General features: G+C 50.8%; 1 protein-coding gene across 1 annotated transcript in view; it reads right to left on the bottom strand.

Annotated features, from left to right (window-relative positions):
* Window positions 1-830: 830 nt before the first annotated feature.
* Window positions 831-27,960, bottom strand: part of LOC117804081 (Golgi apparatus membrane protein TVP23 homolog A-like) — a 28,698-nt gene continuing 1,568 nt past the window's right edge. Inside the window, exons 2-7 of the mRNA XM_034669572.1 lie at window positions 27,701-27,833; window positions 3,309-3,453; window positions 2,733-2,822; window positions 2,378-2,506; window positions 1,151-1,279; window positions 831-857 (exon numbers count right to left, since the gene is read on the bottom strand). Of these exons, the coding sequence (XP_034525463.1) occupies window positions 831-857; window positions 1,151-1,279; window positions 2,378-2,506; window positions 2,733-2,822; window positions 3,309-3,453; window positions 27,701-27,833 (653 nt within the window). The remainder of the gene's footprint in view (window positions 858-1,150; window positions 1,280-2,377; window positions 2,507-2,732; window positions 2,823-3,308; window positions 3,454-27,700; window positions 27,834-27,960) is intronic.

Here is a 27,960-nt window from a genome sequence, read left to right as displayed (position 1 = left end):
ACTTTCAGGGCAGCACAACTACTCCGTATGACACAGTAATGGTGGATCGATGTCATGACACATTCATCCAAGCCCAGACAACGCACAGGGATGAACCTTCACGTAAAAGACGGGCTGTAGGTAACAGTGCTGTGTTGATTCATCATTTGTGACAAACAGAAGGCACTGATGCAAGATGTGAATGGGGGGAACTTCTGGATGGGGGGTGGGACTTAGGGGAACTCTGTACTTGCTCAATTTTTCTGTAAACCTAAAAGTACTCTAAAAAATGGGCACAGGCACTGGCTGGGGGGTCGGGGGGAGCTGTGTCTAAACAGAGTAAATAGAGTAAAATCCGGGGAGAGCCATGTCCCATAGGCGTACACATCCCCTTTCCCATCAACTTCTAAGGCAGGTCGACCTGAGGGGAAAAGGTTTTTTTAATCCTAAATTCAGCATGGATCGAACAGTATCTTAAAAAGCTGTTCTCCGTTTTACTGTTTAACTTTGAATATCGTGCTCTGGTTTTTAAAGATGGACCGCAGCTTGAACTCCTCAGCAAACAGCCTATTTTAAGTTCTCTTCCTTTAAAACCTCATCGTTTTGGGGCACCTGGGTGGCTCAGTGAAGTGTCTGCCTTGGGCTCAGGTCATGATCCCGGGGTCCGGGGATGGAGCCCCACATCGGGCTCCCTGCTGAGCGGGAGCCTGCTTCTCCCTCTCTGCCTGCTCGTACTTAAGCGTGCACGCACGCGCTCTCTGTCAAATAAATCAATCAATCCTCAACCTTCAGACACTCTGGAAAGCTCTCTGTTTTTCCCTGGGACACAGGTTGAGGAAAGACCGTATATNTCATAGAGCAAAGTAGATGGTGGGAGGCTGGGGAGGGGAGACCAGGAGTTACTGTGTCATGGGGACAGAGTCTCAGTCTGGGGTAATGAAAAAGTTCTGGAAATGGACGGTGGCGATGGTCGCGTGACAGTGCGAATGTACTTAGCACCAGCACATTTGAAAATGGTTAAGTAGTCAGTTTTATGCTGTGCCTATTTTAACACCACGAACGCGGACCATGCAACCTAGCTGATAGGGAAAACCATTAAAATTGCATTTGTCAGTAGGTCGCCTGCACTTAAAGGGTCTGGAGTGCAGGGGTCCAGGAGTCAGTCACTCACCGTCTGGAACACCGTCTGGGACAGAAAACTGGCTGTGACTTTGCTGATGTCGCTCTCGCCTCCCATCTTACAAAGGATGTAGCCATACAGGTTAGCAGCTTGGAGAGAAATCCCAGCTATCACAAGGGCCTGTGTGCAAAGCAAAGGTCATTCTAAGAGCAGGTACTGAAATGTTCCTCCCAAACCACATAGCACTGGCTCTGGCCTGTACCTAGTAACAGCCAACCTTTTTGAGCACTCTCAAATAATCACGGACACCTATGAGTCAGCAACAACCCAAGAGGGTGGGGCCGTTCTCATCCCATTTTGTAGGGCAGAAACGGAAACCCAGAGAAATGGAAGTTGCCCAAAGTCCCAGAGCTGATGCACAGCTGGGCCAGCAGCCAGACTCCAGCACCCACTTCTGATGACACTGCTGCTTAGACCGTCTCTGGATGTTAGATCACAGCAATGAACTAGAGTAAGAAACTAAAATAGGGGCGCCTGGGTGGTACAGTCGGTTGAGCGTCCAACTCTTGGTCTCAGCTCAGGTTTTGATCTCAGGGTCATGAGTTCAAGCCCCACAATGGGCTCCGTGCTGGGTGTGGAATGTACTTAAAAACAAAACCTGTAAAATAAAACTTCAGAACACAGACTTGCTTTTTCTTATTTAGGAACATTCTAAGGTAGGATATCATACGATTTTGCTTACAGCTCCTCTCTCAGCGTTATTCATAGGAGTCCAAAAGATAAAATGAAATGTCCATCAGTGGACGAATGGAAAAACAACGTAGCATGTTCGTATGATGGAGTATTATGCGGCCATAAAAAATGAAGTACGGAGAAATGCAGTAACACAGAGGAACCTTGGAATTCGGTGTTACGTGAAAGAGGGGTACAAATGGTCACACTCTAGAACTCCACTTACAGGCAACGTCTGGAATAGGTAAGTGTTGGAACAGACAGGAGTATGCCAGGCGCTGGAGGTGACGATGGCTAGAGGGCACGGGGTTTCTTTTGAGGGTGCTGAAGATATCCTAAAATGGGCTGTGGGGACCACCCCACGCTGAACATACTAGAAGCCCACTGCATTGCACGTGTTAAACGGGTGGACTGTATGGTACATGCAGGACCTCAGCAGAGCGGTCTCAAATCAACGGACAGATGATAAAACCCACCCCTGCAAACCTGGTCTGTGCAGATGGCAAAGCCCGTCTGCGTCGGGGTGTCGCCTTACCAGCCACTTACCAGCCACTTGAGCTTCAAGGAGAACAAGGTGCTAAAGAAAAGCACGATCCAGATGAGCGGGCAGATGATGAGGCCGAGCCAGAAGATGCGAGCCTCCGCCTCCGTGGCAGCGATCTGATGCGGAGACACCTGGGAAAGGGAGGAGGTGGCCGTTTTCAAAATGAGGGAAGGTGGTCGCAGAGGAGTACGCGGTCCTCTCGGCTTCTTGTCGGCCGCCTTGGGCCACCCGCTGGTTTGGCGCACCCGCAGCAGTGGCTAGGTGCAGGGCGGGAACCCGAGCCGCACAAAGCCCAGAAGGGACCTGTGCAAACCTTCCACAACCGTTTTCCCGGTTCAAGTTTGGTACTGAGAATACCTTTCTGGCTTCAAAAATCCAGTGGCTTTTCCCATCTTCGTCTATCTGGTTCCACCAGCGGAGGCCCACCATGAGTCTCCCGGTTACGTTCTGGGGGAAATGGACAGAAGGACTCTAAGCACGCCATAGGCAAAGTCATCGTCTTTTCACTGATGAACAAAATAAAAATCACCAATTTGTATTGAACTTGCCGTGGGAGCAGGAGGAGAGGTAAGCTTAACTAAGCTTACCCTAACCAGTGACTTCCCCACCCCACGCACACATGCACACCCCCCAAACAATATGTAGCATATGTATTTGAAGTATATGCAAATTTTACAAAAAAATTCAAGCTGTAGGGAGTTGCCGCTCTCATGAGATATACACCTGCTACCACAGCAGCTGAGAACCAGGACCATTTTCCAACTCTCAACAATATTCAAGTAATGTTGGCTCAGTACTCCTAAGTAGGGATCTGCAGTTTCAACGAAAAATAACTCTTGGCCCAAATCAGCCACATGCACCAGGAACGTCAGCGTCTATACGACAGCCCTCCTGTGTTCAGGAGCGATGGCGTCATGAGCGAGGGGGCCTTACCTTCACAGACCAGAAGTCAAAGGACAGGAGGAGAAGCACAGTGACAAAGCAGCCCACAAAGCTTCTGCTGAACCAGTCACAGCACACATAGGTGACAATGGCACTCACTCGGAAAAACAGGTGGAAAAAGGTGGCCAATGGGTGCCTAGGAAAGAACCCAGAAGCCCCCTCACTGCAAAGGCCAAGAGGGCAATCACCGAATTCACTGTATGGGTTCTGACTTTCCATGTCCTCCCCCGTGCACTTCAAGCCCCACTCTGTCAGGCTACAGCCCTGAGCAAGTCAGCAAATCACAAGTCCTGAAACAGTCATTATCGTACCAGCATCTTTCCCCTCTTGAAGAATCCAGTACTTTCCCCTCATGTGATTCCAAATATCACTGGCCCCCTTCGAAACTCGGCCACTTTTGAAGTGAAACAGGACAGTGGTCACTGCCTTCCTACCTGGTAGTGATAAAGACCAGTTCCCTAAAGGTAAAGGTTGGGTTATTCCACCAGTAACTGAGCAGTCCACGTGCAGCCCGCAGGTGCAGAATCTCGTGTCACCGGGGAATGCATGTTCCTGGATAGAGGGAAATCATGACTCACCCACATCAATTGCTTCAAAGAAAAAAGTCTAGAAAGACCAGAGATCCAAGGCTAGCTCAGGCACAAGGGCCGCCCATGTATCAAGAGGAGAGAGAACACATGCCCATAGGTGTCCAGCAGGCGATGGTGGGGGACACAGGCCAGGTAGGAGACTCTCACGGCATTCTGGTTTTTTCTTTGGAACCCGGTTTGGTAGAGCACAGGTAGAAACAGCTCAGATTGAGAAAGCCACAGTGTAAGCGAGGTGGCGGATGGCAGCGAAAGCACCAGCCAGCGCTAGGAGGAAAGGGCAGAAGGGGTGGGCCGCCTCACCCAGGACTGCCAGACCCACAACTGCCACAAGATGCCAAAAATCCAGACTTGTGACAGGAAAATGTTTTTACATGACAATGACTATTAATAATGTCAATAAAATAGCCCAGACTGGGTTTCATGCTGGCCCATGAGCCTCCACCCCGCCACCCCTTGGATGCTCAGAGAGGTAGCCTGCAGACCTGGAGCTGCCTCGGGGCAGGGGGGGGGCACCTGCTCGTCCTCCCAAGGAAGGACCGTGCAGGAAAAGCAAACTGGGCTCCTAGGGAATTGTGCGGTTTCTGACTCTCAAGGGAACATAACGGACTCAGAAGCACAATTTATAGTGACTTCTGCACTTACTCCTGATGTTCCAAAGAAAGAAGCAGCAGTGCCAAAACCCCTGCCACCTGCCAGCGTGCTGCTCCTTCTGTGCCTTTCAGATGCTGAGCTCTCCTGGCGGCCCGGCTGCAAGCCTGCCTGGGACAGGCAGCCAGCCCTCAAGAGTCAGACAGGGTCCCATACGCCCTCCACATCTGCAGTGTCCCCAAAGAGTGCACCCTTGAGGGGTCTCTCATGCCCTCTTTTTTAAATAAATTTTGCTGTTAGATTTTATTGTGGGGTTTTTGTTTTTTGAGACAAGAGCACATGGGGTGGCGAGGGGGCAGGGAGGGGGTTGCAGAGGAAGAGAATCTCAAGCAAACTCCCCGCTGAGCTTGGAGCCCAACATGGGGCTCGATCCCATGACTCCGAGAGATCAAGACCTGAGCCAAAACCAAGAGTTGGACGCTCAACCAACTGAGCCACCCAGGTGCCCCTACTCTTATACCCTTTCAACCTTAAATCTTCCTGAGGATCTTTTAACTAAATGTCTTAATACAATCTTGCTTCTTCGCCCTGAAGATGAAGGAGTGCTTATGCAATAACCGAAAATTCTTTGAGGGCAGAAGCCACGTTTGAAATCATTCTATGTCCCCGATAGCAGCTGGCATTTATGTTTCTCGGCCAATGTTTGTTGTGTCGAGCCTCATAAGTGGGTCTATATTGTAGAACAGTATAGACTTGTAAGAGACCCACATGGCCACTGTTCCAGGGTAAAACCTGGAAGTTAATGCATTCAAATAAATCCCCTGACCACCCACTTTTTTCGGCTGTGGTTTCCTAAAATGCAGAGAAATTCCCATTGTTGGAAGGTTCTGCTTAGTTGGGTCCCAGTTAACTGATGTCCTTAGCTTGGAATGGAAAGTACCATTACCATGGCCGCTGTCATTACTCAGACAAAGCCCAAAGTAGAAAAGGATGCCGATGGCACTCTCAAATACTGCTTTCATCCCGGCTGATGCAGGCTGTCCTCCGGGCCGCCCGCCAAACCCTCCTTCAGTCCACCTCTGGAGTCTGCTCAGCCTGTGTCCCCTGCCAACACTCACGTGGTCTCAGACCAGTTTCCTGGTTTGGAGAGTTGGGAAGGCCATGGCTTACACCTGTCCACCCTTCCCTGCCAGGGGGTCCTCCATCCCCCAGGGCTCTCTATCTGCCACCTCCGTGGCCACAGAACACAGACACACACTGACAGTCACCTCCAGCTCCCAAAGCCACCGGCTTCCAACTCTACCCTCGCAGGCACCCACCTGGCCGCCCCCGAGAGGCCACCAGGACAGAGGTGCCAGACTGCCAGCGTTCAAATCCCGGTTCCAACCTCAGAGCAGCTCTGCGGCCCGCCCTCAGCCACACAACCCCAGGACACCTCAGTCTCCACTTCTGTAAAATGGGAATGCCGATAGTGGCCACTTCCTCGCTATTAAAAGATCAGGTGAAGGTGGCACGTAGAAAGTGCCTGAAATTCAGACCGTGCTCAGGGACCATGACAAGCTTACCTCAGCCCTCAGTCACTCGAAACTGCTCCACCTCCAAGGAACCCAACTGCGAAATTCCCCACCTGACCACAACTTTCTCTCTCACTAGCCAGGGTCAGACCTTCACCTCTGCAGAGATCCCCCACGTCTCCTGACTTCATGTTCCCCCGTCCCTCCACTTCACCGCAGAACCTTCTTCATTCCTCAACTTTAACAGTGCCTTCCACTCGCCAGGTAGGCAGGAGCCTGCTCCTGGAGGCCAGCAGGACGAGGGGAGGACAGACGGTGAACGGGCAATGAGATTGCTTCAAGGGCGGTCCAGGTGGGGAGAGTCTGGCTGGGCTTCCGTTTCAGTTTTAATCCATTTTCACAGTCCAGGGCCCCACAACTGCAGGCTCCCTCCTTGGAGGAAACACAGAAGGTGGTCAGCCTGGAATGTGCGTGAAAGCCCCCTGAGGAAGCCTTAGGCGTTGCACAAGGCCACCCCTCCCAGGGATATGGGGTCAGACCTGGAGCGTGGCCCAGAGCCAGATTTTACAAAGGAAGAGCCCTGCTCTACACTGGACTCCTAAACTCTGGCCCAGGAGCCAAATCTGGCCCACTTCCTGTTTCCATAAGTAACGTTTTATGGGAACGCAGCCATGCTTATTCACTCACACACTGCAGTCGAAAATATTTACCCAGAAAGTGTGCCAGCGTCTCGGCTGCAGATCAGCAAGAACAATGAGGAAATGAGGCGCTGTTGAGAACCAACCAAAATAAAGCGTATTGTTACTACCGGCCCCTCCCCCCACCCGAAAATAAATCTGCTTTCAAAAACAGGGTGGAAGCTGGCTGACTGGCAGAAGCAATGGATGGTGCTAGAAGTCAAGAGTACTGTCATCTCGGGGGTGGTGGAGGGGACACTGCCCGAGATGGTACAGAAACAGAGGTGCCGGACACACTCCCTACCTCGATCGCGCGTGTATACACACAGGAAAGTTCAAACCATCCACTAAGATTTGTGCACTTTATGTACACTACACCTTTAAAAAGTTTTCATTGAAGCCGCTGACCGAAGAGAAATCTGCAAATTACCCTAAAAATGTCCTATGTGATACAAACCAGCAACCACACTACTCTGAATTTACCCAAAGGAGCTGAAAACGTAGGTCCACGCCTGCAACAGGACACATATGTATAGCGATTCTACGCCTCATTGCCCCAAATTGGGAGCAACCAAGATGTTCTTAATAGATGAACGGATACACTGTGGTCCATCCACACACAGTGGCCTATTATTTAGCCCTAAAAAGAAATGAGCTCTCAAGCCACGAAAAGACATGGAGGAAGCTTAAATGCTTATTACAGAATCAAGCCAGTCTGAAAAGGCTGCGTGCTGAAGGACCCCAACATTAGGACATTCTGGAAAAGACTAAACAACGAACACAGTAAAAACAAGCAAAAAACCAACAAAACAACAACAAAAACAACGGTTTTTGGGGACTTTCAGGGCAGCACAACTACTCCGTATGACACAGTAATGGTGGATCGATGTCATGACACATTCATCCAAGCCCAGACAACGCACAGGGATGAACCTTCACGTAAAAGACGGGCTGTAGGTAACAGTGCTGTGTTGATTCATCATTTGTGACAAACAGAAGGCACTGATGCAAGATGTGAATGGGGGGAACTTCTGGATGGGGGGTGGGACTTAGGGGAACTCTGTACTTGCTCAATTTTTCTGTAAACCTAAAAGTACTCTAAAAAATGGGCACAGGCACTGGCTGGGGGGTCGGGGGGAGCTGTGTCTAAACAGAGTAAATAGAGTAAAATCCGGGGAGAGCCATGTCCCATAGGCGTACACATCCCCTTTCCCATCAACTTCTAAGGCAGGTCGACCTGAGGGGAAAAGGTTTTTTTAATCCTAAATTCAGCATGGATCGAACAGTATCTTAAAAAGCTGTTCTCCGTTTTACTGTTTAACTTTGAATATCGTGCTCTGGTTTTTAAAGATGGACCGCAGCTTGAACTCCTCAGCAAACAGCCTATTTTAAGTTCTCTTCCTTTAAAACCTCATCGTTTTGGGGCACCTGGGTGGCTCAGTGAAGTGTCTGCCTTGGGCTCAGGTCATGATCCCGGGGTCCGGGGATGGAGCCCCACATCGGGCTCCCTGCTGAGCGGGAGCCTGCTTCTCCCTCTCTGCCTGCTCGTACTTAAGCGTGCACGCACGCGCTCTCTGTCAAATAAATCAATCAATCCTCAACCTTCAGACACTCTGGAAAGCTCTCTGTTTTTCCCTGGGACACAGGTTGAGGAAAGACCGTATATTTCCTCCTTGGCTTATTTTGCCACTAAAAAAAAATAATAATAAAAAAATAAAAAAAATTAAAAACCAAGTTATCTGAGATGATGCCTAGAATTTGCTTTACAACAAGCTGGGGTCTGGAGCTGAGGGGGGTGAAGAGGAACCAGCCACGTGTGGATCATGATGGAGGCTCAGTGTTCCCTGGACTTTTATGTAAATCTGAATTAAAAAGTAGACGAATAAAGAAATCAGAGGCAGCCTCCACTTTGCATGGAGGCAAGACCCCTTTCAGAATAAACCAAGCCCATGGGCTGATATTCAGGGGGCTCTCTGTGGCCAACATAAAAATCCAGACCTAAAAATCCCCAACTGAGTAATTAACCATCACAGTTGGATGCATGAGGAAAATTCCAGAAAGCAGGTCCTTTCTTCTGGGCTTACTAGTCTGTCTGCAAAAAAAGGGGGGGGCACCCTTCCATAGAACATAAATGCCCACCCAGCCCCCACCTGGACAGAAGGGGTGGGAAGAGCCAGGGCGCCTAGATCCACATTCGCACGCCATCCTTGCCTGTGCCGGGTACACGGCCCTGGACAGGTACTACCGTTCGGAGCCTTGCTTTACTCATCTATAAAATGGAAGGACAGCATCAACCCCAGATGCCTGAAGTTCCTGGAGAGGAAGTACCTCGGACACCAGACCAGAGGGGCCTCAAGTGGCTGCGACTGATCACTCCACTTACGGTTTCTCATTCATGGTCACGATTTTTGAGAGGGGAAGAAAGTGGAAAAAAAAAAAAAAAAGCCTTGGCCAGCGGTGCTCTTTTTGGACGTCCCGTGTCAGAGGTTTTTCCCCCCCGGGTGTTAAAAATGAATGGGTGCTGCTATTTATTTCTTCAGCCCTGACGCCCACTCAGAGTCAGGCGGCTCTTCTGCTCACGACAGCGTGCCACCATGAAGACGTGGGAGGAAGGAGACCTGCACGCACGAGGGGGAGACAGCGAAGACGCCACCCGCCCCTCCCTCCGCCGCTCCCCTCGACCGCTGGGACCCCATCAGGAAGGCGGCATCAGGGGAACCCCCACCCCAGACCTCCTGACCCCGAATCTGCATTTTAACAAGACGGCAGGGGACTCGTGTGCTCGTCACAACCAAGGGGCCCTCCTCTATCCCACCTTCAAGATAAACTCCGTTCCAGGAGCCAAGCAGAGAAAGGCTGGAGGAAGTCACCCCTAGACAAGCAGGGGCCCCGTGTGCCTTGCGGAAACCCTGTGGGCTGCATCCGATTCCACACCCGGGCAGAATCGGATTTTTCTCCTCCAGAATGCCCCAGGGACAGCGTGAGCACTACTCTGTACTTCAGACTCTGGCTTCTCGCTTCACATGACAGCATGTCCCCCCTGCACCCCCGGCCTCTCAGCCCAGGACAGACAGGTTTGCTAACAGTTGGGGAGTCTGAGCAGATGCGGATGGCTATGTCCTCACAGCTTCGATTCAAAGGTCAGCACAACAGAGGTCTGAGTGTGGAAGCAAAAAAACAAAACAAAAAACCAGACTTCCCTCTGGTCACCAGGGTTTTAACTCTTGTTTCTGTTCTTTATTTCTTCTTAAAGAGACATCCCAACTTCAGAGGCTGGACAGGCTTAGCAGGCCAATTAAAGTGAACCCCCGGGGACCCGTCAGTGGCCCCCTGGCTGCCTGGCCCAAGCTGGGCCTTCTGTGGGGGGCAATCCTCCCCTCTCTGCTGGGGGCACCCAGGCAGACTCCGCCCCCCCCCCCCCCCCCCCCCCCCCCGACATTTTCAAAAAACAAATGGAAACCAAGGAGCCGAAAACCTGTCTTCGAACAAAAACGTGTCCACATGTGTTCCTAAGAAAGGTGAAAACCGCCAAAAGGTGGAAACACGTGTCCATCTCCGGACGCACGGACAAAATGGGACCTATTGTGCGGTGGGACGTGATTCGGCCGCAGAAAGGAATGAAGCAGGGGCATGGGCCGCCACCCGGACAGGGCCCGACACAGAAGCGCAGAGCGCGGGACTCCACCACGAAAGGCAGGGAGAACAGGCAGGCTGGGGAGACGCTGAGGGCAGCGAGGGATGGGACTTCAGTTTCGGCGGAAGAAAACATTCTGGAGACAAACCTCCATGCCACCAAACTCTCCACTTGAAAATGGTAAAAAATGATAAATTTTAGATTATGCCTATTTAACCACAATAAAACAAATAGGAAAAAGGGGGGAGGACCAAGGAGTCCTGGCACATGCTACAACATGGAGGAAACTGGAAAACATGACGGCGAGTGAAAGCAGCCAGGTCACGTGGTCAAGAGTCCATTCAGAGCAAACATCCAGAATAGGCCCATCTGGGAGGACAGCCAGCCCCTGAGAGGCTGGCGGGGGCCGGGGGACACGCGGGGATGAGTGTTTAACGGATACGGGTTTCCTTTGGGGGTGACAGAAAGGTTCTGGAACCAGACAATAGGGACGGTCGCACACATGTCCCTCAATTGTTCCCTTTAAATGAAAATGGTCAATTCTACATTATGTGTATCTTACCTCAATTTAAAAACAAGAAAAAAACAAAAAACCAGAGGTGTGAGAGGCGCGGCCTGGGGGAGCTCTCCTGCAGAAAGAGGACGGGGCAGGGAAGCAGGGAGCCGGCAGGGGCCTGGCTGCAGAGCCCAGCTCCACTGCTGAAGGCCTGGGGGACCCTGAGCCGTGACTTAACCTCCCAGTGTCCTCGCCTATGAAACAGGGCGATGAGACTCAGGGCTGCCAGGGGGTTTCAGTGGATCATCGTTCGCATGAGTCATGTGTATGTACCGCTTGCAGCGCTAACTGCACGCGTGGAGTTTCGGGGAAGATCCCATGAGAATAATCACGCGTCTACGGGGTTACGGTACTGCCTGCTGGGCCGCGGGGCTTCCCTGAGTGCCAGCCGCGATCGGGAACCGTGCATCTGCCCCGGGGAGCAGTCCTTCCACCACCTGCCTTTGCAGAAAGCAGGCTCCTCCACATACGGATCACCTGGGTCTCTTGTTAAATCTGGATTCTGATTCGGGAGGGTTGGGGTGGGGCCCAAGAGCCCGTGTTTCAACGAGCACCCAGGTGACGCCGGTGATGCTGGTTCTCGGACCAGCCCGGGGGTAGCAAGCATAGAGTCACCTGCTGTACCCCGTTTCCCGGGGCGGCCATATCAACGCACCACAAGCAGGGTGGCTTAGAACAGAAATTTCTCTCTCTCGCAGCCTGGAAGCCAGAAATCCAAAATCACAGTGTCGACAGGCTTGGTTTCCGCTGAGGGCTGTGAGGGAGAACCCACCCCGTGCCGCTCTCCTACCTTCTGATGGCACCTGGCACCCTTCGCGTTCCTTGGCTTGTGGCTCCTTACCCCAGTCTCTGCCCCAATGTCACACGATGTCCTCCACGTGTGTCTTCACCAGGCTGGCTTTCCATAAGGACACCAGTCATGCTGCATGAGTAGCCCCCTGCTCTGGCATGAGCTCATGGTAACTAATTACATCTGCAAAGACCCCATTGCCAAATAAGGTCACCTTTTGGGGTCCTGGAGGTTAGAACTTACACATACCCTTCTTGGAGAGGAGACAAGTCAACCCATAACACCTACCTTGGGACAAATGAGCCCAATAAGGCAGGTGGGGAGGAGACGGAGAGACATCTTGCAGGTAAGGACGGGGACGCGGTGAAGGGAACCGCCCCAGGTCGGAGCAAACACAGGTGCTAGCGGCTGGAATCAGGCCCCGCCTCCCCCTCCAGCTGCCAGCCCTCTCCGCGGAAGGGCTAGCAGCTGCTCTGAGCAGCACACTCAGCACAAGAGCCCAAGGCCTTAACCTCAGCCCAGAGCCTCCAGGCTGCCTCACCTGTGGGCTGCCCCCCAGGGAGTCACACATCAACAGAAAGGGACGCATACTTGCTGATATCGGTGACTCGCCCCCCACCCCAAATACGTCCACTAAGAGATGGCAGTCCAGGCCCACCTGACACACTTCCTAGCCATGGAGCCTGGGAGCTGAGGCAGGACACGCACCTAGACTGTGGCCTCTGGACGCCACGCGGCAGATTCCAAGCTCAGATGGAGAAATCGCAGGATGAGGCTGGGACATCCGAGCACCACAGGCGGCAGGGAAGCTGTCGGAGACTGTGAGAGTTGGGGCAGAAGGCTCAGAGGCCCACTGGAAGAGGCTCCCATGGGACAGCAGCGGGACAAGCTGAGTAATAGCGACAATACGCCTTAATCCGTGAGTCATCTGAAACTTATAAGCAGCCCTCCGCGCTCACCTGTGGGAGATGCAAGAGGACGACCGACTCACATCTAGAACACAGAAGAGTGAAGGGCAAGAACTTAACACGCATCATGCCTTTTCTCTATAAAGTACGCCTGGCAATGACTACAACATTGACCGGGGCGGGGGGAGGGGGGGAAGCCTCCAGATCACATCGGCTCACATGAAGACAGAATGACAGAACTGGAGAGCGGCCAGGCTACAACCCCAAAAGGACTCCGGGATGGAGGCCACGGAGGACCACAAGGCATTAGGAGCCCTGGTGGAAGGACGCCCCCCACCCCTTGAAGCTGGTGCCCAGACAGCCACATGGGAATCCATCAAGCCGCCGGGTCCAGCTACTAATTTGCAAGAAGTATAGGGGCGGAAGGAAAACACTGAAGGGTGCTACAAAGTCCGGACCATAGAAAGCTCTAGAGAACAGCGTGATTGCAAAGGGGAAGAAAAGACAGAAGGACACTGGGGAGCCTATGGGTTAAGGACCTAAGAAATCTAGCAACCAACTGTAACATGTGCATGTTACTTCATTGCAAGTTCCAACAAATAATACATAAAAATAGGAGACCATCAAGAAACTTTGGACACTGGCTGGATATTTCACTGTATTTGGGAATTATTCATTATTTTCAAGTGAGAAAATACTGTTATGGTTTCGCTTTTAAAACTGAGTTCTTGGGGTGCCTGGGTGACTCAGTTGGTTAAGCATCCGTCTGACTCTTGATTTCATCTCGGGCCATGATCTCAGGGTCATAAGATTGAGCCCCACATTGAGCTCTGCAATAGGTGTGGAGCCTGCTTGGGATTTTCCCTCTCCCTCTGCCCCTCTATCCACCTCACCCCCTCCATCCCCCTCTCTAAGAAAAAAATAAAAATACACCAGAGTTCTTTTCAAGATAATATATCAGAGTATGTTTGAAGTGGTGTGATGTCCGGGGGTTTGCTTCAAAATAATCAGAGTATAACTGAAAGAAGATTGGTCATGAGTCCATCATTCTGAAGCTGTGTGATGGGTACATGGATTCATTATTTTATTCTATTTGGCATATGTTTAGAACTCTCTATAATAATTTTTTTAACTAGTCAGGGAAGCAGATCACAGCCTTGCAAATTTCAGTTCTGCTATTTACTGTGTGACCTTAGACAAGTGACTTAACTTCTCTGGTCCAGTTTCCTCACCTGCAAAAGGCAGATAATCACATCTACCTAACAGCAGGGGCTGGAGCACAGGGGGCACTCTGTAGACATTCATGCGTTCGTTCCTTCCTTGGGCGGGGCTCTGTAAGTACCCAGCCTCTGAGATGCTCTCCAATGACCCCGACTTTCTGGTGTGCACACCCTTGTCCAGTTACCTCCCACGATGAACCAGGGCTGGTCGGCACGACTGACAGAATACGCTAGACGTGACCATCTGTCACTTTTGAGATCGGGTTATAAGACACTTTGGCTTTCCGTCTTAGTCACTTTCTATTGCTCTCTCCCTCGCTCTCCCTGAGGGAAGCCAGCCGTCATGCCAGGAGCAGTGCTGTGGAGAGGACCACGTGGCAAGGAGCTGAGGCCTCTAACCAACACCCACATGAGTGCACCATCTTGGAAGTGGCCCCTCCTGCCCCAGTTGAGCCTTCAGATGACCTCACCTTGGCCGGTCGCTTGACTACAGCCTCATGAGACCCAGAACCGGAACCACCCAGCAAAGAAGTAAAACAGAACATATTTGTGCTTTCTGGAACAAAAGGTTGTGCCAGGTCCAGTCTGAGTGGTTTCTGCATCCAGATCTGGACCTGGCTCTTCTCTAAGGAGCCCCAGGTTCTTTGAATGGTGAGAGAACCAAAGACCAAAATGTGAGGGCTGGGGTGCAGCTAAGAGGTGGTGGAGGACAAAAAAAAAAAAAAATCCCACTGCTGGGCCACCTTTAGTAGTGACAGAGCTTGAAAAAAAGTGTCTTTTTATAAGACAACATTTTTTCTGCAGTATTTCTGCCAAAAATCATCAACCTGGATCTAACCAGGAGTACTATCAGACCCAAAAAGCTGGTCTTTGCTCTTCCAAACTATCTATGTCATGAGAGATAAAGGCTGGAAATATTCCAGAATAACTAAATGCAATGGGCAATCCTGGGTTGGTACACATACACACCTACACACACACACACACACACACACACACAGCAAAGCGCTAACAGCTATGGGGTAAAGCTATGTGCTAGTCCTTCAGGCTATTCTTGCTGCTTTCTGGTAAGTTTAAATTTGTTTCAAAGTAAAAGGGTTTTTTTAAGTTCTTTTAAGGATATTGATTCATAATAATATTTTCTAACAATGTACTTTGTTGCTGTGCTTTACGATTTTTCCACCTGGAGCTCCACCAACCATCGCACTGAGAATCTTGTCACTGCTGTGCACGTGTTTACGATTTGCAGGTCAGTGTTCACTATGACTGCACATATACTAAAACGATACTGTTTGCAGGTCAACTGGACACCGCAAACAACAATGAATGCTAAAACTAAAATTGTAGGGGCGCCTGGGTGGCACAGTGGTTAAGCGTCTGCCTTCGGCTCAGGGTGTGATCCCGGCGTTATGGGATCGAGCCCCACATCAGGCTCCTCCACTATGAGCCTGCTTCTTCCTCTCCCACTCCCCCTGCTTGTGTTCCCTCTCTCTCTGGCTGTCTCTGTCGAATAAATAAATAAAATCTTTTAAAAAAAATAAATAAAATTAAATTAAATTAAAATTGTAGTTTAAACTGTCCAAGGACATAGAATTAAACTTGCAACCCACATATAAATGTTTAAAGCTGATTTTCAAAATTGTTTAGAAAATAAGTGCATTTAGGGGTGCCTGGCTGGCTCGGTTGGTGGCACATGTGACTCTTGTTCTCGAGGTTGTGAGTTCGAGCCCCATACTGGGTATAGAGATTACTTAAAATAAGAAAAAAAAAAAAAAAAGAAAGAAGTGAGTTTAATAAGTGGAGCTGAAAGCCATGCCACCACATTTGTTGAGCACCTGCTATTTACCTTGCTAGATCTGGGTGAAGTGCGGTGAACACACGGACCGAGTCCTCCCCGCCATGAACATCACCAGCATCTCAGGGGAGGCCAACAAGCAAATGGGCAATTTCAACTCAGCGTGAAAAGTATCCTTAATGGGATAAGCAGAGTCACGATCAAAACAGTCAACAGCTGATGTGACACGGTCACCGTCCAATCAGGATGGACAGTGGTGCCCCTGCCCCTGACTATTCCAGCTCATTCTTACTTACAGGAGCTTATCTCAGGGCAGGGCGTCCGTGAGGCTCTCGGCTGTTCACTGACAGTTTAAGAAACCAAGGGGTGGACAGTAAAGCTGCCCTCGGGCCGGGGGTGGACACAGGGCTGTGGAGGCTGAGAGGAGGAGCACCGGGGATGCTTCTTAGCAATGAGGAGAACAGGGGGTTTCTTTGGGGGATGATGAAAATCTCCTGCATTAGACAGTGATCACGGGTGCACTTGAAAGGGGTGACTCTTGGGGCGCCCAGGTGGCCCAGTCGCTTCAGCATCTGCCATTGGCTCAGGTCATGGGATCGAACCCCACGTTGGGCTCCTTGCTCAGCAGGAAGTCTGCTTCTCCCTCTCTATTTGCCCCTCCCCCCCGGCTTGCACTCTCTCGCTCTTGCTCAAAGAAGATCTTTAAAAAAAATAATAAAGGGGTGAATTTTGTGGTATGTGAATTATATCTCTGTCAAAAATTAAAGAATTTTCAAACTATTTGAAGATCTAAAGGACACAAGTGTCAGCAGGGAGCTCAACGTACACAAAGGCCGGGGGATAAGCAGGGTACATGGCCTCACGTGTCCACACAGAGAACCCTAACACGAGGCTATCCGGAACAAGCCCCTCAATCACCTGGCGGCCTCAGGAAGTTTGGGCAGAAAACCACGCCATCAGAGAGCAATTCCAACTCAAGGCCTCTCGCTCCCCAGAAAAGTGGGAAACATTCTGTTGTAGGATCGGTGTTCACTCCCCGCTGTCCTCAAGGGGTAGGGACGGTTGGAGGGGGGGGCGCCAATGCAGGTGCTCATGGGCTGAGCTGGGCGGTGGGGGAAGTAAGTCCACTGGCTGGGTGAGGGCTGGGCTCACCCACAGGGGGCAGGTCCCAAACTCAGCTCACTCCTCCAATGCTCATGGCCTTCCCAAAGAAGCCAGCAATCAGTTTCTTATTTTAGATGGTTTTACTGCATTTTACTAAGTGAGAGAAGCCAATCTCAAAAGGTAGTGTATTATGATTCCAGCTACACAGCATTCTGGAAAAAGCAAAACTATAAAGACAGGATAAAGATCCGTGGCTGCCAGGGGTTGGGGTGGGGGGGATGAATAGGCAGAGCATAGAGGGTTTTTAGGGCAGTGAAGCCAGTCTTTGTTAACACCCTAAGGAGAATGTACAACACAGGGCAAACTCTAATGTAAACTGCGGACTTGGGGTGATGATGTGTCCTTGTAGGTTTGTCAACTGTAGTAAATGTATCTGGGGGGGACAGTGATATGGGGGAGGCCGGGCACGTGTGGGGGCAGGAGGGCAGGGAGACATCTCTGTACCTTCTCCTTGGTTTTGCTCTGAACCTCAAACTGCTTGTAAAAATAAAGTCCTTAAAAATACGACAACAACGTATTGAGGTGAAATTCACATCATGTAAAAGTTATCATTTTAGAGCGGACAATTCAGTGGCATTTAGGAATTCACACCTTTGTTCCAAAATGCTCCCATCATTCCAAAGTAAAACCCCATCCCCATCGGGCACTTGCTCTTCATTCTGTCCTCCCTGCAGCCCCCCCCCCCCCCCCCCCCCGCTGATGACCCATCTGCCTTTTGTCTTTGGTTCACCTACTCTGAGCAAGTCAGGTTTGTAACGTGACCTTTCCCGATTTTTTTTTAATTTAAATTCAAATTCATTTAAAATACTTCCCTGGCCTATGAGGGCATGTCTGAGGCTTGGAATCAGTATCCCTGACTCTGCCTTGGCAGTTCCTATTCTAGAGTATTTCAAACTCCAGGGGAGACCTACATCTGTACTGTAAAGCAGGGAAAATGTGAGGACCCGTTACCACCGTCTGTGGCCGAGTCTGAGTCATCCTGAGAGCGCCGCGCTCACGTAATGAGTGAGGAGTAACTACGTGGCACTGGGACACTCAGGCCTGAGCCTCTGTGTGAAGAGGATTTCCTCGGGGCTGGGGAAGGGCCTGCCCCAGGTCTGCCCCCTTAGGTTCTGACCCCAATCCGAGTTGGTCTTTACTAAGAAAATGTCACGAGCATCACTCACCAGAATTTATGGCTAAGCTTTATATCAACACTTACCCCCTCATGCCAAAGAAAGTGAACACACACACACACACACACACACACACGAGCCAGTGGGAGCATTCCCTACTCATCCACAAACGGACAATGCAGAAAAATCTGCCCAGTCTCCAGATGTGTCCCTGGCATTCAGCTAGCCCAGGCCGCCAGCAACTTCCGCCTACACCCTGGCTCCACCAGCCCTAAAATGCACCTCCCACCTCCGGGCCTCGGCACCTGCCGTTTCCCCGTCAGAACTCTGTTCCTGTGCAACGTCCCACGCCTGGCTCCTCCTCCAAATTTGGGTCCAAATGCACCTCTTCCCAGAGGACACCTCTGAGCTCCACCCCCTCATCTAAAGGAGCCCCCCTTCCCCCCATATAGCCATTCCTAGCGCTTACCACTCTTTGAAGTTACTTGGTTTATAGATATTTGCTTAGAGGGTCAGTCTTCTCCTTAATTAAAATGTCAGCTCCGTGTGAGCCAGGAGCAGGCCTGGCTGGTTTCCTCTGTGTCCTGCAGAACGGTGTTCAGCACACAAAAGTTCTTGAAAATTTGTGTTGATCTGTGTTATTTTTTTTTCAGATTTTATTTATTTGTCAGAGAGAGAGAGAGAGCATTGCACAAGCAGGGAGAATGGCAGGCAGAGGCAGAGGGAGAAGCGGGCTCCCCACTGAGCCAGGAGCCTGATGCGGGACTCGATCCCAGAACCCTGGGATCATGACCTGAGCCGAAGGCAGATGCTTAACCAACTGAGCCACCCAGGTGTCCTGAGAATTTGTGTTGATTTAATGAATAAATGAAATGAATGGAAGAATAAGCCAGTGGTTCTCAAAGGGGAGGTGATTTTGCCCCTGCCCCCAGCACTATCTGGGGACATTTCTGGTTGTCGCCACTGGGAGACGGCTACTATCTAGTGGGTAGTGGCCAGGACGGCTTCTCAAGATCCGACAGTGCGCAGGACAGCCCTCGTAACAAAGAACATCTGGCCCCAAATGTCAATAGCATCATCCCCAGAATGAACGAGAGTGAGTGAATTAAATACTACTGGTCTACACGGTCAGCCTGCCGTCCAATATCGAACATCAAGGAACCAGACCAACGTCCCCAAGGGCCTTCCCTGATTGCGCGGGCCACAGTTCAGCAGAAATCTGTTCTTGGAGACTTTATTGGTGGCAGGGCTTATGCAATCGATTTCAAGTTAACAAGAAACATAAATAAGGGGAAGTTAGGCTGCTGTAGAATGTAGGGAGTTAATTTCAGAATATGTAATTCCGTGCCCTAATCAAAGAGAACTGAAATTCGTCTAGTTCCCTGATTCTGCGGGTTCTTTTCCTTGGTAATCATGCACCTTCCTCAAAATTAAACAATCAGCTCTTGCTGGGACCGGTTTATGTGTTGTATTTCTGTATTTTCTAAAGAGAAATTTCAGAGCGGGGAGAGGGGCAGGACGACCTCCCCAAGGTCAGCGGGGAAGGGGGTCTGAGGGATCCTCACTTATTGACGGGAACAGACTTCCTGGGATAACAACAAAGAAAAACCAGAATTGTTCTCCTTAGTGTATTGGAGGGGTGTGTGTGTGTGTGTGTGTGTGTGTGTGTGTGTGTGTAGTGATTGGGGCTGCACCTGTCCTGACTTCAGAGAATTGCAGATGACCACCAAGGTGCCGTCTGTGGTCATCTGCCCACTGCTCCTTCCTTACCCCCCATCCCACCAGCTTCCCTTGGGCCACTGTCAAACACAGATGTGTCGGGAATGCTCAGAGTCCCCTCAAATGCAAATTTAACTTATCCAAATCCAAACCCCAGGCAGAGAGAGAGAAAGAATAATCTAATCAGGGTTCTCGATGGGGTCGATTTTGTCCCAGGGGACATCTGACCACATCTGGAGACATTTCTGGCTGTCACTCAGGGGTGGGGGTGCATGGGTCCTGCTGCTAAAATCCTACAACGTACGCGACAGCCCCCGCAACAAAGAATTATCCGGTCTAAAATATCGCTTAGTGCCGAAGTTAAGAAAACCCACTCTAAGGGGCACCTGGGTGGCTCAGTCAGTTAAGCATCTGACTCCTGATCTCAGCTCAGGTCTTGACCTCAGGGTTGTGGGTTCGAGCCCTGCGTTGGGCGCCATGCCGGGCATCGGGCCTACTTAAAAAAAAAAAAAGAAAAGAAAACCCATTCTAAAACGTGGGAGCAATTCTGCACTCTCACAGACACAGGGAAAAGGTAAAGTATCCCCCAGGGTCAGCCTAAGAGGGAGCCCTCAAAAATGCTATTCCCACAGCTCAACCCTAAGTGTCCCTCCCGTGTGAGCACCTGGCCCACCAGGCAGAAATTCTGACTCGAAGGGTGCAAATCCCCACCCTTCAAACTCCTAGCTGTGTGACCTAGGGCAAGTCACTCGAGCCTCTCCATCAATTTACTGAATCTTCAAACCACTAAAAGTCACAGTATCCACTTCACAGGTTTGCAATACGGATTAAACCCATCATTGCGGCTCCGAGGCTCAGAAGAGCGCCCGCATATAGTCCGTGCAGGCGAAGTATTTGTATTGCTGTGAAGACTTCCCATTCACTATTACTTCCCCTCACACACAGCCAACAATCTCATCTGGGCTCATTTTGAGGAACTGCTCTGGCACCCAGCATGGGAAGAGAGAGCGGCGGTGGAAGACTTCTTGAGAGACAGAACATTATTCTGCTTGACGGGCGAGTCGGGGACTTGCAGGGGGTCGTTTTGATTCCGTGATTTCTGCCTCGGGCCTGACCCCCACTCAGAGTGACTCCCTGGGGCATCTGGGACCACGGCACGGTGAGCTTCTCAATGCACGACCCTGGGCTGGATGAAGACCAGCCATGCAACACGGCCCAAGGCCCACCAATCAGCAGCCCTGACGGTTGAGCCCAAAATGAGACCTAAGAACTCTGCCCGCGGCAGGAGGAGACCACCGTACTCTGAGTGGGAACCCGCTGCCCCCCTTGACCTTGGGTCTAAATGAACGTTGTGAAGACAATACCTTGAAAGTATACACGTAACTTTCACGAGGAGAGAGTCTCCAGCTCCCGTGTGACAGTCCAACTGCAATGGGACATCCTGTTCCGACAGAGGACATATGCCCGGGCCCTGCCCGCAGGAACAGCACACAGAAGTCACACAGAAGGCAGACAATAGGTACCATTTATGAAGCCCACACAAGGTCTCGGGGGCCCACTAAGCAGGTTATGCACATCTGTCACCTTCGCTAGTCCTCTTTTTGCAACCTTACGGTGAAGCTAACATCATCCCCATTTTACAGATGAGAAAATGGGGGATCAGAAGATGCTCTGACTCGTTCAAGGTCATCAAGAGTCCAGGGTTAACAACAGGCCTGCCTGGGATGACCTGGGTCTCCCACGGCAGTGTGCCATCTGCCCGCTCACAGCGCCTGGGCTGGAGGAACTGGACCTCACTGAACAGAATCATAGCAAAGGTTGGTAGGACACAGAGGCCAAAGCTTCTAGGTGACTCAGCGTTTTGGCTATTTTTCTAATACCCCAGCATGGCGCGTGGAGGTGGCAGGGCACAAGGAGCCCTGTGTGTGGATGGTGGCTGGATCTCCCCACGAGATGAAGACGCAGTGGTGCTGCCTTGCATCCTTCCATAGGACACATGAATCGATGTAGTTTTATCCGAAAGCCTATTTGTGTCTTGGGAGGCTGCCTGCCAGACTGAACCCTTAACCACAGTTAGATGGCTGGAGAATGGCAAAACCAAGATCCAAACGTGGGTCTGTCTGATGTTGAGTCTGGGCCCCTCCTACTCCGGGAGGCAGCTGGGAGCCCAGAGTACTCACTCAAAGTTGGTTTGCAACACAGCATGGCGAAAACACAGAGTTTATCCTGTGGCTCAGCAACTTCCCTCTAGGGTTGTGCCCAAGAGAACTGAAAACATACGCTCACAGGAAAACCTGTACACGGATGTTCAAGGCAACACGTCTCATAACAACCAAAACGCAGAAATAATGCAAATGTCCATCAACTTAGAAACGGATAAACAGTGTGCTCTAGCAGTATGATGAAATACTACTCAGCCATAAAAAGGAATGAAGAAATACCAAAGCACAGACAAACCTAGAAAACACGATGCTCAGGGAAAGAAGCCACATGCAGTATGGCTCCATCTCTATAAAATGTCCAGAGCAGGCAGATTCGTCGGGACAGAGAGGAGATCGGTGGTTGCCAGGGGGTTGGGGGAGGGGGATGTGGGAAGAGTGACTGCTGAATGGACACACGGTTTCCATCTGGGGTGATGAAAAAATCCTGGAACTAGACAGCGGTCACGGTTGCACAACCCTGTTAATATACTAAAAACCACACTGAGCTGCATTCTTGGAAAGGGTGGTTTATGATATGTGAGCTGTATTCCAATTTAAAATGCACACGACACAACACGGCATCAAAAGCAACAATAACTAAAGTCTAAACAGACAAACAGAACTATGTCAAACTAAAACACTTTCGTGCATCAAAGGACACAATCCGTAGAGGAAAAGTAATCTATGGAATAGAAGAGAATATCTGCAAATCGTCTGTCTTGTAAGGCGTTAATACACAGCATACATAAGGAAGTCCTACAACTCAACAGCAAAAAATCCAATAACCCAATTTTAAAAATGGGCAAAGGACTTGAAATGGACATTTCTCGAAAGAAGACATACAAATGGCCAACAAGTGCAGGAGAAGATGCTTATCGGCAACAATCATGAGGGAAATGTCAACAGACACAACAACGAGATACCATCTCACAACCATCAGGATGAATCCTACGAGAGATTAGCGCCCTGCACGTCGCTGGCAGAACTACACAATGGTACAGGTGTTACAGAAAATGGAATGCAAATTCCTCAAAAACTTAAAAACAGAATTGCCATAGGACCCCACAATGCCACGTCTGGGTATGCACCGAAAGCAGGGCCTTGAAGATATATCTGCACGCGCATATTGCTTGCAGTACTATTCGCAAGAGCTAAAACATGGAAGCAAGCCAGTGTCCACTTACAGACGAACAGAAGGACACAATGCGGTATATCCATACGATGGAATAAGGCTCAGCCTTTAATTTTTATTTTATTTTATTTTTTTGAGAGAGAGAACAACCAGGAAGGAGGGTCAGAGAGAGAGAGAGAAGCAGACTCCCCACTGAGCAGGGAGTCTGATGTGGGGCTCGATCCCAGGACCCTGAGATCATGACCTGAGCCAAAGGCAGGCGCTTCACCAACTGAGCCACCCAGCCATAAAAGGAAGGAAATTCTGGCACGTACTAAAATATGCATGAACCTCAGGGACATCAGGTGAACTGAAATAAGCCAGGCACAAGATCTATGGGATTCCACTTCCATAGAGTATGTGAAGTTCACAGGGACAGAAAGAAGAATGACGGCTGCCAGGGGCTGGGGAAGGGGAAATGGGGAGTTGTTCCATGTTTCAGGGGTACAGAGTTTCAGATGTGCAAAATGAGAAGGTTCTGGAGATCTGTTTCACAAGAACGTGAATATACTCAACGCCGCGGAACTGTATACTTAAGAATGGGTACGCTGGTAACTTTTAGGGTTTGGGTTTTTCCCGCAATAAAAGAAAAAGAGAACCAGGAAAAGGTAGCCAGTGGGGAACACACACACCCACACACGCACACAGCACAGCTAACAGCTCCTCTACCTGCCCGAGTGTGCTGTGTGGTCACATCCTCCCCCGAGCGTCACTACCACAACACTGCACCTCTCTGACCTAGAACTGGGCACAGGAAGGGGACGACCAGCTCTGGTCTCCATCCCAGGGCTTAGCCCAGTACCTGGTACCCAGCAGATGTTAGATAAATAGTTGCTGAACAAACTAGAAAAACCACATGGTGGGGTCAGTTTGGTGCAATTATCCCCATTTTACAGACAGGCTAATGGAGGCTCGGCAAGGCAAGGTGACCTTTCTAAAACCACAAGGCCAGCAGGTGGTAAAGGAAGAGGTGGCCCCGATATCCCAGATTCCTGTTAGATGGCCCTGCTGTCATTCCATCTCCCTTCAAAAGCAACGAGGCACCCATTTCAACAGAAATTCCCAAATACCAATTCTCGCCCTATACTAGTGACTCTTAACTTTTTTTGATCATGGGCCCACTTGGCAATCTAATAGAGTCCTTCTCCCAAAGCAACACATATATGAGACTTAGAGAATAGTTTTCAGAAGGTTCCTGGACCCCTTGAAGCCCAGCCATCGACCTCATTAAGAACCCCCTTTCCACCCTGCTATCTGGGGGGCTCACTTATCCTCAGGATTTTAGAGCCATCTCTGTATTCTTGAACATCAGAATCAAGGAAAGATGCTATTTTAAGTTCACACTCCCAGGCCCATCTCCTGTGGATCTGGTTAAGGAGGTGCAGGGCTGTGCCCAGAAATCGACAGGAGGTGCACCAGAGGATTCTGGGATTGGAGGCTCTGAGACACATGTGGGTCTCGGAGCTGCTGCCTCCCAGGCCTGGGAATGCCGCCTAGATGATCCCCTGAGCTCCAAGCCTCTCTCCCCAGCGGCCCACCAAACCTGGCAGTTAGACATCCCAGCACAACCCAACAGGGACTTCCCAAGCCCAACATCTGTGACCCCAGAAGTGCTCCTTTGCGAGGATCACTAGGCCAGAAACCTGGGCATCACCCTTGACTGTCCCTGTCCCCACCCCACATCTCAACCATCACCAAGACCAGCTGATTCTATTCTCTATGTGCCTCTGGTCACCCCCACTTCCCTCTAGCACCCCTGCCAGCACCGTGGTCCAAGCTCCCAGCTTCTCCTCCTTGCTTCCATCTGCCTCCACCATCCATTCTCCATCCTGCAACTCTGATCCTGTCACTACCCTGCAAAGCTCTACAGTGGTGAGAAAACTCCAGAACTGCACCGTCCAATATGGTAGCCACATGTGGCTATAAATAACTCAATACCCAAAGTTCTGCCCGAAGTTCACACTAGTCACATATCAACTGCTCAAAAGCCACATGTGGCTGGTGGCCACCATATTGGATAGCGCAGACACAGCACATTCCCATCCTCACAGAAAGTTCTAGTGGACAGCAGAGCTCTATAGCTTCGCTTAGGAGCCCTTCAGAGTCTGGCCCCAGCCTCGGCTCAGACCATTCCAAAGCATCCCTGGTCTTGAGCCACAGGGAGCTACTCTCAACTCCCTAAAGTCATGCTCTCACCTCTAAACCTTTGCACGTCATACCCTTCCTGCCTTCCTCGCTTGGCTAACTCCTACCCATTCTTTGGGTCTCAGCTGTCACTTCTCCTTAAGCAGGACAAGCGCCCAAGGTTTTGCTGATCACAGCATTTAAAACACTGAGTCATAACAGCCATGGGCATGCCTACACCCATTACCCCCAAACCAACAATTTTCAACTAGGGCCAAGTTTGCCCCCCTCCCCCCAGGGACAGTTGGCAGAGTCTGGGTTCATTACCGGTGAGGTGCTCCTGGTACCTGGTGAGTAGAGGCCAGGAATATGGCTAACATCCTACAGTGCACAGGACAACCCCCACAGCAAAGAATCATCTGACCCAAAATGTCAGCCATGCTGAGGTTGACCATCCCTGCTCTAGACTGGACAACTCCGTAAAGGAAGGGTGTGTGTCCTGTATGGCATGTGTCCCCAGCCACCAGCCCAGAGTTGGGCATATAATTAGTACAGATGGTCTGTAAGATTGTTCCCCAGGATTCCAGTTCTCTTACAGTCATTCGTCATTACGGCAGGCTGAATAATGGGCCCCCCAAAATATCCAGGTCCTAACCCGTGGAACCTGTAAATATCACTTTATATGGCAAATGGGACTCTGCATATTTGATTAAGTGAAGGATCTTGAGATGGGGTGATTATCCCAGATTATCCTGATGGGCCCTAAATGCACTCACAAGCGACCCTAGCAGAGGAAGACAAAGGCAACGTGAAGATGGGGCAGAGAGATTCGAAGATGCCACAACGCTGGCCTTGAACATGGGGGATGGGGCCCCAGCCAGCCTCCACCGGAAGCTGGGAAAGGCCAGGGACAGGTCTTCCCCTATAATCTCAAGTAGGGTGTGGCCCTGCTGAGGCCTTTTCTGGGGCCCAGTGAAACTGATTTTGGACTTCTGACCTCCAGAAGTGTGTGCTCTGTATGGACAGATGTTTCTGTGATTCATCCCCCATAACCGACCACACGGACCTGCGCGTACACAGGCGGGCTAAGGAACATTGTTCCTGAGACTCGGGCTGCATGAATGATCTCGGGAGCCTGGTTGTTTGAAATATACTATCTGGCCTCCAGGTCAGAACTGCCCCTTGCATTCTGGGCACCTAGGGCTACGAATCTTGTTGCACATCCCCTCCTGCTGCAGGCTAGGCTGCCCCCCACCCCCACCCCGGAATGAAATCCGGAATCCAGGAGGGGAGGCAGACACACATAACCCAGGCTCCTTGAAAATATAGAAACATGATAACATAGAAATGCAGCTCACTCCAAACTGCATGCAGGCAAACAAATGTTTAATTTCAAACCCCGTCATCTGCCCTATAAACATGGCCCTTATGAGGATGGTCGGCTGGAAGGCTCAGCATGGGGAGGACACTGTGCCCAGGCCTCTCCTGCAGCCCAGCTATCCCCGCAGGGCTTCCCCAGCTGATGAGGCCGGATGTTGGAAGTACCTGATTTGATGTAACTTTGCCTTATTCTCACTTATTGCCTACTATCCCCTTCATCTGTGTGTAGATTCCTTTCCTCTCCTGTCTCTATTAGGTTTCTACACAATAATAAAGTCTTTCTTTTTCGAAACCCAAACACAGCTGTTGTGAATCTTTTGCTCATTACACTGTGAGAGAATAAACTTCTGCTGTTTCTAGCTAACAAGTTTAGAGTCATTTGTTACAGCTGCCCTAGGACACTCATACAGTCATATTCCAATCTGGGGTATATTGGATTTGGATCAGAGAACTGGAAAAGAGTGGCATTTAGGAGCCAGGCCTCCCCACCCTGCTATCTGAGGGCTGGAAGGAAAGACGGTAAGGGGGCCCTGAGGCATGTGTTTCTAGACATGGTAGCCGCCCTGGTCATCCGCACAGTGTCCGTGCGTCATTCCTCACACCCTGCTGTCTTCTGGGATGCCGAAGGTCTCTGGTAGGCAAGGGACTCAACGCAGGACACTCTGTCCCGCGCTGAAGCAAGGATTTGAATAAAAACAGAAGGCTTTGTCTAGTTCTCCAGCCTCCCTGCCAACCCCTCTCCCTTCCCCACCTCCCTCCAGACACAGGGGCCTCTCTCTGACCTTCCAACACAGCCTTGTGGCCTATTCTGCTTGGAACACTTGTCATCCTCCAGAGTCTCCCAAGGCTGGTTGCTCCCCATCATTCAGGTCTCAGTGCAAATGCCACCTCCTCAGGGAGGCCCTCCCTGGCTGCACTGAGGCCAGCAGCCTTCACATCCCCTTCTGTCACCACCCACTGATTCTTCTTCCCAAATCTTTTCACACTGTGTAACTATCTCGATACCATCTTTGTTTGGCTGTTCGCTGTTAGTGCCCTGCAGCCCAGTCTACAGGCCCCAGGAGGGCAGGGCCCTTGTCTGATCTGCCCACGGTCTGTCCCTAGCCCCATGCCTGGCACGCAGTAGGTGCTCAATACTGTGAATGAATGAATGAATGAATGAATGAGTGGGTGAGTGCAAGTGAATAAGTGAATATGCAGCTTTGGGGGGATGCTTGCTAAACACGTCCTAACGTACCTGATCTTGGCTTTCCGAAAGGCCAGCTCCTCTTCATTACCAAAGTCCAGGGACACATCCTCAGTATCGTCCACCAGGGCCTGGGAGACACCAAACGCGGGTGGCAGGCGGTGCGCATCCCCACCCCCACCCCCTCAGCTGACGGGGCCCCTCCCCCGCGGCTACAATCCGAGGCCTCCTGTCCATTTGCGGTGCGGCCCAGGCCCCAGCTCAGCTCGCGCATCCCTCCTCCTCTCCCACCCCACCCCCCTCCTCCTCAC

The sequence above is a fragment of the Ailuropoda melanoleuca genome, chromosome 10 (genome assembly GCF_002007445.2).
Source record: "Ailuropoda melanoleuca isolate Jingjing chromosome 10, ASM200744v2, whole genome shotgun sequence".
In the NCBI taxonomy this organism is placed as follows: Eukaryota; Metazoa; Chordata; class Mammalia; order Carnivora; family Ursidae; genus Ailuropoda; species Ailuropoda melanoleuca.
Note: the sequence above shows the minus strand (reverse complement) of the source record. Positions and strands in the feature narration are given on the sequence as shown.